This window comes from Haliotis rubra, unplaced genomic scaffold (assembly GCF_003918875.1).
Source record: "Haliotis rubra isolate DU_JTF1 unplaced genomic scaffold, ASM391887v1 Scf891, whole genome shotgun sequence".
NCBI classification, from domain to species: Eukaryota; Metazoa; Mollusca; class Gastropoda; order Lepetellida; family Haliotidae; genus Haliotis; species Haliotis rubra.
The window spans coordinates 381,257-391,684 of NW_025767625.1; the positions used below are offsets into that span (position 1 = coordinate 381,257).

At 43.5% G+C, this 10,428-nt stretch overlaps 1 protein-coding gene across 1 annotated transcript; it reads right to left on the minus strand.

The window, feature by feature from the left end:
- Window positions 1-952: 952 nt before the first annotated feature.
- Window positions 953-1,746, minus strand: LOC124263639. The gene has a single exon (XM_046698288.1). It carries the CDS (start codon window positions 1,505-1,507, stop codon window positions 953-955), a length of 555 nt encoding a protein of 184 aa, XP_046554244.1. The 5' UTR covers window positions 1,508-1,746.
- Window positions 1,747-10,428: the final 8,682 nt, after the last annotated feature.

Sequence of the window (10,428 nt, forward strand, 5' to 3'; positions counted from 1 at the left end):
AGTTGTAACTCGGAAACTAGGCAAAGCAGGAGACAAAATTAAATGACAGTAGATTGTGAGAACATATAGCTTTCATTTTCCACAACAATTGTCACAATTTCAGGTTTATACAAGCCTGTAAACACGATAATTTACCCCCTAAAATGTAGATGAATTCTGCATCGGCACTCAAAGCTATTCCTCATATGACGTCACAGAGGCGCGCCGCTCTGATTGGTTGAAATTTCGTTCGCGGGTGAGAATTGTGCACTGTTGTCAAAAAGGTCGATTTAAGTCAATTAAAGGTCGAAATGAGTAGTTTTAATGGCGGGGTTTCATTTATAACGATGCCAGTTAGTGATTTATGTATTTGTACCCCCCTAGGGTTTATGTGACCTTTAAGAGGAATTTATTGTGTTTGCTGTAAAGAAATTATGTGTAATTGTCAGTAGAATGAGAATAATTGTAGGAATTCAGGAAATGCATGGAGCGTACAATAACGACATTTAGCCAAATAATGCTAAATGGAATTATAGTCCGACTCTCCTATAAACTATGTAAAAACAAATTGATAACAAAGTAGAGAACTGGATTTACAAAGGCCAGGTGTGGAAGGCGAAGGCGGACGCAGGGCCAAGCCAAAGCGATTTAATGACCTGCTCTCCGCTGGACCCTGAACAGACGAGACAGGTAGCGGCGATGTTTCAAATGCTATTTTGACCACCCGAAGGTTGGAAGTAGCCTCTATTGGAAAATAGACAGCCTAGCAGCAGCAGCGAAGTATAAACCGAGCGAGAGATTGGTCTCGCGTCCGCCCCGAACCTCGCCACCGAGCACTGAGAGTGCTGCACCATCCACACCGAAATAAACTAGAAAGTGTTATGTCATGTTATGTTTTGGTAGAATTGATAATGTAAACTTATGGAGGGAAAAACACAGGAGGACTCCACCAAGTTTGCCAATGAAACTGAACTTATGATGAACTTATGCTGCAGCGAATGTCATCACAGAAAATGTGCAACCCGACGGGAGTCAAGTGCACCCCATCACTGATGTAGTGATCTACACCTGGGTAGATAAAGTCGTTGCGGATGACTTCACCGTCGATTGTCCTCATAAGATTGGCAACACGCCTATTCAGCTTCTTACGGCCAAGTTCAACACACTTAATATCTCTAGCATATCGCCAGCAACACCGCGGCAACATATTGGACCACAGGAGCCTGGTGTGGGGAAGCCGCAACCGAGTGTAGAGTAGCTGCTCCATGATCTGCTCAAAGAGCTCCCGGCCGGTGGTGACTCCGAGGTCGTTTGAGCCCAGGTGTAATACTAGGATCCGGGGTTGACGGGCTGAGTTGGCGATCAGATCATCTATTGCCGGCCTGTAATGGCGCCATTTCCAGCCCCCCTTGACACGCCACTCCACCGGGCCCATGCTGCCGAGGGTGTCCGCCAGCGCAGGTCTCGCTCGGGCCAGGTAGCTGTCGCCAACTACCCACACACCTACAACGATTACGCAATTTGTCATTATAATTATGGAAGCAGTTTACATTCTTATATATTGGAGATAACAATCAGATGACCATCGACCAAATCTCTTAATGGTCTCTGCATCAACACCGTTCATAGCTGCCGTAGTAGCAGCCCCGATTCTGAAAGAGTGAGAAGTGAATTTAAGATGCCCCACGTCAAGATGACTGATGGCTTTCTGCAGCACTGCCTGAAACTGAAATCTAGTTAGTTGTTTGCCATCAAAGTGAAGGAAAAGATAAGATAAGATAAGGGGAAGCAGTCGGTCGCGATTTTAGTCTTAGAATATTGAAGTGTGACATGCATGGCCGCTGCGTTACCTGTAATCTTTACATCATGAATAGTGAGAGACCTACGCGACGTGTCAGAAAGGGAGGTAGGTACCAACTCACTTATCCTGAAGAAACCGAAAAAGGCCAGTGTATATGCTGCTTTAAAAAGATTGCATTCATAAACAGAAGAACAAACAATATGAAGAACGTTGGAAATTGATAATAATATTTCTGCTGTGATCGGGCGTCGACTGTCTTTGGCCCTAGCTGCTTTGCTGAATCCTAAGAGCGTCTTCCGCACCAGGAAATGTTGGGATGCATCCTGCATGTCGTGCCACTTGTGCCAGGTTCCCAGTGCTGAGATATAGGCGTTGGCCGTTCTAGACGATTTACCCTGCAATGACAATGCTGACAAGTAATACATAATATGATCAAGCGGTGCCGGCCATGTAGATGGGAGACAATGTGACACTCTGAACTCGTTGAAAGACTGTAACGCTGTATGATAGGTCCTCCAAGTGTTTCTGGATAGTGACAGGTCCAGTAAACGGTCCGACTCCAGTCTTAGATGTCCCAGATGTCCGGTGGTAGTGGTGTTGCTGTTGAGTCTGCTTGTGGTGCTGCTTCCCGGAAACGATCCCACTGAAACCTCGAAATAGCATCAGCTATAACATTATCATGAGTAGAAATGTACCTGGAACGGAACAGAATATTATGATTCAGACATGAAGCTACTAGCAAACGCACGAGAGACATCACCTTGGGGTTCTTGGATGTTTGCCTGTTGATGATGGACACGACAGCTTGGTTGTCACACACAAACATTACCTTGTTGTTAAGAAACTTAGGTGCCCACAAACGTAGGGCTACGATGACAGGAAACAATTCCAGGAAAGTCATGTCTTTCATGTAACCCGCTCTCACCCATTCGCCTGGCCATTTACCATACGCCCAACTCCCATGGAAGTATACCCCGAACCCGCACGAACTGGCAGCGTCTGTGAAAAGCTCTATTTGGGTTGACGTGATCCACTCTTCATTCTGAAACACAGATGTACCATTATGGTTGAGGAGAAATGTTTGCCAGACTTTAAGATCTTCTTTCACTCCCCTGGTAATCCTGACTCGGTGATATGGTTTTACCTGACCCTTGATAGCGTCGTACAGGCGCCTGCAGAAAGCTCTGCCTGCTGGGATAGCACGTGTAATGAACTGGAGTCTACCGACCAATGATTGCACCTCTACTACCCGTATTTTCTTTTTTACTGCTCGTGAGGATTGCTTGTATCTGCCGGGTGACCTCTGTTATCTTCTCCGCCGGTATTGTCACCTCCATAGCTACAGTGTCTATCGTCAGGCCCAAAAATGTGATTGTAGTGGAGGGTCCGACAGTTTTGTCATTCGCAATCGGCACACCAAATTGCTGAAACATGTCCATAGAAAGTTTTAAGTAATTCAGAACATGTGTTTGTAAAGGGATAGCCCCCCCAACAAGAAATCATCAAGGTAATGAATTAAGGAATGCGAGGAGCTTTTCTTTATGATGCACCATTCAAGAAATGTGCTGAACTTTTCAAATAATGCACAGGAAATCGAGCATCCAAATGGTAAACATTTATCGAAGTAATATTTACCTTGAAAACACATTCCTAGAAGATGAAAGTCTTTGGGGCGGACCGGAATCAATCTGAACGCAGATTTGACATCAAATTTGGCCAACTCGGCACCTTTACCCAACTTTTGTACCATGGTAACTGCTTCGTCGAATTTTGTGTAGGTCACCGACGAAAGCTCCTGGGGGATAAAATCGTTAATAGACCTACCTTCTGGGTAAGACAAGTGATGAATAAGCTGTAGTGATCGTCTGTGGGCACCGATTCACTGCTAACCTTTTTGCCTACCAAACCTATCGGTGATACAATCAAATCCGGAAAGGGAGGAGATTCAAACGGTCCACTTATTCTCCCCAGTTTGATTTCTTTGTTGAGTTTTTCAGCTGTCACGTGTGGAAGTTGGGTAGCTGACTTGAGATTGTGTGCAAACCTTGGTCCAGTAGGCCCAGTGTACTGCAAATTGAAACCCTCAGAAAAACCCTGAAACAACAACTGTGCATCCAACATATTTACAGTACCATAGAGAGATAGCCAGGGAGAGAGATTAGTAAGATTTATTGGTACCTGAGCCAATTGTTTTACCTGTACTTGTGACGGTTGTGCTGGCATTTTGGTACTTGTGGTGTTGCTGGGTCGTGCCTGGTGCGTTTCGGGAACGAAAAAGTGACGACTGACAAGAGCGGGCCCCGTGGCTGAAACTCTGACACTTGGAACACCTGTGTGGGAACTTGCACACGGATCTTGTACACTGGGAACGATTAAAATCCCAACATACATTATCATCACCCTTTGACGTTTTGGAGAAAGAAGGAATGCTTGGTGACAGGGTTTTCTTACCTGGCAACATACACTTTAACCAAAGGTAACCGTCAATCTTACCCCATGACCTGGCTGGGTCACGTGCCATTTTGTGACGAAAGTGATAATCGTAGGTCGCCCATGAATCTCCACCGTGCTTGAAGGCTGCTCCCCTGATTGTTTCAGCGTATGACAGTAATTCCTGCACTCGGTCTGCGTGCTTGCTTACGTATATCCCCATGAAGATATGGAAAGCAGTCGTCCATGCGCTAATAGTCAGTGGACGTGCAGTGTGAGATTCATATGGCTTGAACAAGACCTGACCATTGCTATCTGAATCAAGTCTAAGCGGGACATGGTCATCGAGAGGTTGGTTATCCGATGGGAGCAAATTACGGAAGTCAACATACTCGCCATTGAGGATTTTTTGCCGAACGGCTTCCTTTACGTGTGAGCCTATTGCTTCCACGGGATATGTGAGCGGTAACTGACTTTGGAGAGATTGGGGTGAGGAGATATTTGTACGTGAAGCAGCGGGTGGAGGAGATGGGAAATTACCTTGAGATGCGAGCTGTGATAACCAGGCTAGAGCGCGGTGCATGTCACTACCCGGCGGTATCGCAGATTGAGACTGATTCACATTTTGATTTGATTGCAATATGACACCCGGATCAATAGTAATGATGCCATTGTCTGTAACATTACCTGCATTATCTTGTGGCGCTGTTGTTGTATTCGACCTGCCCGCATTCTGTTTCTTTGCCGCAGGCTGAGTCCGGACCAGTCTATGGTTAAGTGACGCTTTACGTTTAGGAGGCATCGTTGCACAAATGCTGCTTACACTGTGATTACAGTGTAATTACACTACACTAGACTAAACTACACTACACTACACAACACTGTACTGCACTACACCACACTACACTGAGAAAAAGAAACTGAGAAAAAGATGATAAAATGAAATTGCTAACAAGTGGTTGATAAAATGACGGTTATCTAAAATGGCGGCGGAATGAAAGAAAGTGACGTAATATAAATATTATGATGACGTCTCCAATTGTGTGATGACGTAATGTAAGCGGATGTGATGAAATGCACATCTTTGGGTGTTTGTAAACATGAGCACGTGTTTTGTTAAGAGGAATTTATTGTGTTTGCTGTAAAGAAATTATATGTAATTGTCAGTAGAATGAGAATAATTGTAGGAATTCAGGAAATGCATGGAGCGTACAATAACGACATTTAGCCAAATAATGCTAAATGGAATTATTGTTCATGTTTCTGATGGGAGCGGGCGGTAATAAGCTACATAACTTGTGCCCAATCCATTTCAACACTGAATAAAATATGTTCAAACAAACAAACTCTGTACAATATCATATAAAACCGGCCTGATTTATTTGATCCATTAGTATGTTATTATCATTATCGACCATAACGCCTGGTGTGATTTCGCTGATACTTTCATCAATAATAGCCCCTGAAGCAACTGAGATCTAATGTCAACAATATGGCGATATCTGCCAAAGCAAAGATGAGATGACCCCAAAACTTAATAGAAATACTTTAAATCGTGATATGGAAGATTTAGAACATTGTGAGATAAGTCATTTCCAGTCCATTGCAGCTGTAGAAAGCATACTAATCTTGATTTTGATATCTTAAGAGTTTTGGAGCGCTGAAAGCGGATATTTTCTTTGCATATATTTTAACAAACGTCCAAGGGCAATGCTATTTTACTATGAAACACATATTGCTATGAAACACATAACTATACTTTACTACGGAAGCACTGTAAGGACCTGATGAAATAAAATTTATCTTGAGCGCACGAGTTAATATCTTGAGCGCACACGTTAGTATGTTGAGCGCTCAACTTAGTATCTTGAGATACACTACTCCATAAGCAGTTCATGTGGAAGCAAGGAGGAGCGGAAACGCGAGCTGATTCATGCGTATTTCAGTGTTGGGTTCCATACAAACACATAACACATCCTCTTGTCAAAAATCATTGTATAGTATAGTACGCCACTTGAAGCCTATTCTGAGGTGTATGTCCCTCTTTGGCACCAGATACCAGTTTTGCTGATGTTACAGTGATAGAGTACAGTTTACACCGCTTTTAGCAATATTCCAGCAACATCACGGCGGGGAACAACAGAAATGGGCTGCACACATTGTACCCATGTGGGGAATCGAACCCAGGCGTGACGAGCGGACGCTTTAACCACGAGGCTACCCCACCGCCCCGCTGATGTTACAGACTTTATTGCGGACGACTTCGACGATCTGGACAAAGACATGGTTATCGTTGATGCATCAACAATGTATCCAATGCGGTTTAATCGTGAAACAGGATACTGTACGGTCGTTGATGGACCCGAATGGTGTTGAATTTCGCTCAGGACACTGTCTTCACCGACGTGTTTATTCTTCAACTTCCTGTGTTGTTAAAACATATTAAATAAACTACAACACACATACGTATACATAAGGGATTGAAACGGAGGAAGTTAAACGAGGAACATGGTATTTTAGTAAGACTGACTGACTGAGTTTAGTTTTACGCCGCTTTTAGCATTATTCCAGCAATATCACGACGGGGGACACCAGAAATGGGCTTAACACATTGTGCCCATGTGGGGAATCGAACCCGGATCCTCCGCGTGACGAGCCAACGCTTTAACCACTAGGCTACCCCACCGCCCCTATTTTAGTAAGAAATAAAGTCGGTATATATGCTATACGTCCACTAATGGATCAAATATCTAAGGCCGGTTTTATATTACACTGTACAGAGTTAACTGCCATTGTACCCAAGGTAGGAAACAGTTACTGATCAATACATGCAAGCAAAGACTACAGACTATAGTTCCATAAAAGCGGTCGACTTTACTTCCAATACATCAGACATCAGTTTTAACACTCAGTGTTTCCATTTCTCATCGTCATGTAATACAATATATACATAAGAAAGCCGTAGCACAAAACAAGTTATCCAAGCTTTACGCTAGTGTTCATAATACTTTGTACTAACATTAGAAGTCAGTAAAACCACTACTCATGTTTATGTATTATAATTCTTAATATGACATTACACATACCTGGGCCTTCTTTATGTAATAAAGCAAAAAGTGGTCAAATCAGTTACAAAGAATAGTATTGACAAGCATAAAGACGATGAACGTTTACATAAACACCATCAATATTCATGATAAATTTGCATACTTTTACACTCTCATCATAAACACCTATAGTTAACTCCGACTTTGCATCGTTTGATATCTTCCAAAAAGGATATATATGTTTGTACATTTTAGCCAGCAGTCAAGCAAACGTGCGTTCCATTAATGTCATTAGATGCTAAACACGAAGTTGAGCGCTCAACAGACTAACTTGTGCGCTGAAGATATTAACTTGTGCGCTCAAGATAACTAACCTCAGCGCTCAAGGCATTAGCTTGTGCGCTCAACATACTGACTCGTGCGATGAAGATAGTAACTTGAGCGTTCAACATACTGACTCGTGCGCTGAAGATATTAACTTGAGCGCTCAACATACTGACTCGTGCGCTGAAGATAGTAACTTGAGCGCTCAACATACTGACTCGTGCGCTGAAGATATTAGCTTGCGCTCAACATACTGACTCTCGTGCGCTGAAGATAGTAACTTGAGCTCAACATACCGACTCGTGCGCTGAAGATATTAACTCGCCTGCGCTCAACATACTGACTCGTGCGCTGAAGATAGTAACTTGAGCGCTCAACATACTGACTCGTGCGCTGAAGATATTAACTTGAGCGCTCAACATACTGACTCGTGCGCTGAAGATAGTAACTTGAGCGCTCAACATACTGACTCGTGCGCTGAAGATATTAACTTGAGCGCTCAACATACTAACTCGAGCGCTCAACATACTGACTCGTATACGGAAGATATGAAGATATTAACTATGAGCGCTCAACATACTGACTCGCGTGCGCTGAAGATATTAACTTGAGCGCTCAACATATTGACTCGTCGCTGAAGATATTGAGCGCTCAACATACTGGCTGACTCGAAGATATTAACTTGAGCTCGCGGACTCGCGGCTGAAGATATTAACTTGAGCGCTCAACATACTGACTCGTGCGCGCTGAAGATAGATATAACTTGAGCTCTCAACATACTGACTCGTGCGCTGAAGATATTAACTTGAGCTCTCAACATACTGACTCGTGCGCTGAAGATATTAGCGAAGCTCAACATACTGACTTCGTGTCGCTGAAGATATTAGCGGGCGCTCAACATACTGACTCGTGCGCTGAAGATAGTAACTAACTTGAGCTGACTCGCGGCAACATACTGACTCGTGCGCTGAAGATATTAACTTGAGCGCTCAACATACTGACTCGTCGCGCTGAAGATAGTAACTTGAGCTCAACATACTCGCAAGATATTAACTTGGCAACATACTCAACAGCGCTGAAGATTTAACGAGCCAACAACATACTGACTCGAAGAAGATAGAACGCTCTCAACATACTGACTCGTGCGCTGAAGATATTAACGTTCAGCATACTCAACATACTGACTCGTGCGCTGAAGATATTAACTTGAGCGCTCAACATACTGACTCGTGCGCTGAAGATATTAACTTGAGCTTCAACATACTGACTCGTGCGCTGAAGATATTAACTTGAGCTCTCAACATACTGACTCGTGCGCTGAAGATATTAACTTGAGCGCTCAACATACTGACTCGTGCGCTGAAGATATTAACGAGCGCTCAACATACTGACTCGCGCGCGCTGAAGATGATAACTTGCTGCTCAACATACTGCGTTCGTGCTGAAGATATTAACTACTGAGCGCGCTGAAGATACTAACTCGGTGATCAAATTCGCTGAAGATGGTAACTCAACAACATACTGACTCGTGCGCTGAAGATATTAACTTCGAGCGCTCAACATACTGACTCGTGCGCTGAAGATATTAACTTGAGCGCTCAACATACTGACTCGTGCGCTGAAGATAGTAACTTGAGCGCTCAACATACTGACTCGTGCGCTGAAGATAGTAACTTGAGCGCTCAACATACTGACTCGTGCGCTGAAGATATTAACTTGAGCGCTCAACATACTGACTCGTGCGCTGAAGATATTAACTTGAGCGCTCAACATACTAACTTGACTCTAACATACTGACTGCGCTGAATATATTAACTTGAGCGCTCAACATACTGACTCGTGCGCTGAAGATAGTAACTTGAGCGCTCAACATACTGACTCGTGCGCTTATTATAACTTTTATTTTATCTGGTCTCTGAAGCACTTCCGTAGCGAAAAATGTGATGTGTAATGTCTCGTCAATGATTTTCAATGATTCGTTCATATAATCTTCTTCACTGTTTTGCCTTTTACTCCCGAAAAAGGTGAATCTGTTGATAATCGAGGCTGGTTATTCTCTGAAGTTGACGTAAACCAACGAAGAGCCGGGTTAAAACTGATCTTCAGTAACCCATGACTGTCGTAAGAGGCGACTAAATGGGTCGGGTGGTTAGATTCGCTGACTTGGTTGATGTCAGTCGCCGGATTCTTTGGTCCCTACGCGATTATTTGCAGACCGACTTTCTGTTGCGGCAATGACGCTGAGTGTGTCGTATATGTCAAGCGGCTCTCGCTAGCAACACGGGAACGTGTTCGCTTGTCACGCTGTAGGCCCGAGTTTTATCCCAAGTGTGAAGTGCAGGTTGAGTGTCCTGCTGTGATAATGTCATAATCTTACAAGTGCCGTAAATAATCAGCTCCATATTTATCAGTTAGATTGGGGTATTCTCGGGGTTCATTCTCAGGACGACGTTGTACCTTTGATGTCGTCTGTTGTTTTTGTAAGGGATAACTGGACTGGAAGAATTAAAAAAGTGTTCTAAAAAAGCAACACAAAATACACAGTAAATCATCAATCAAATTTAACTGACAACCATGTATAAACCCAGACTATATACAACGATCAAAATCACCCAAAATCAATTGAGGAGGGAAACAATAATCAAACCATAGACACATATAAATTAAGAAGACAGTGCCTCTTATATCAACTAACATTAACTACAACGAGTGAGTGAGTATGGTTTTACGCCGCTTTTTAGCAATATTCCAGCAATATCACGGCGGGGGACACCAGAAATGGGCTTCACACATTGTACCTATGTGGGCAATCGAACCCGGGTCTTCGGCGTGACGAGCGGACGCTTT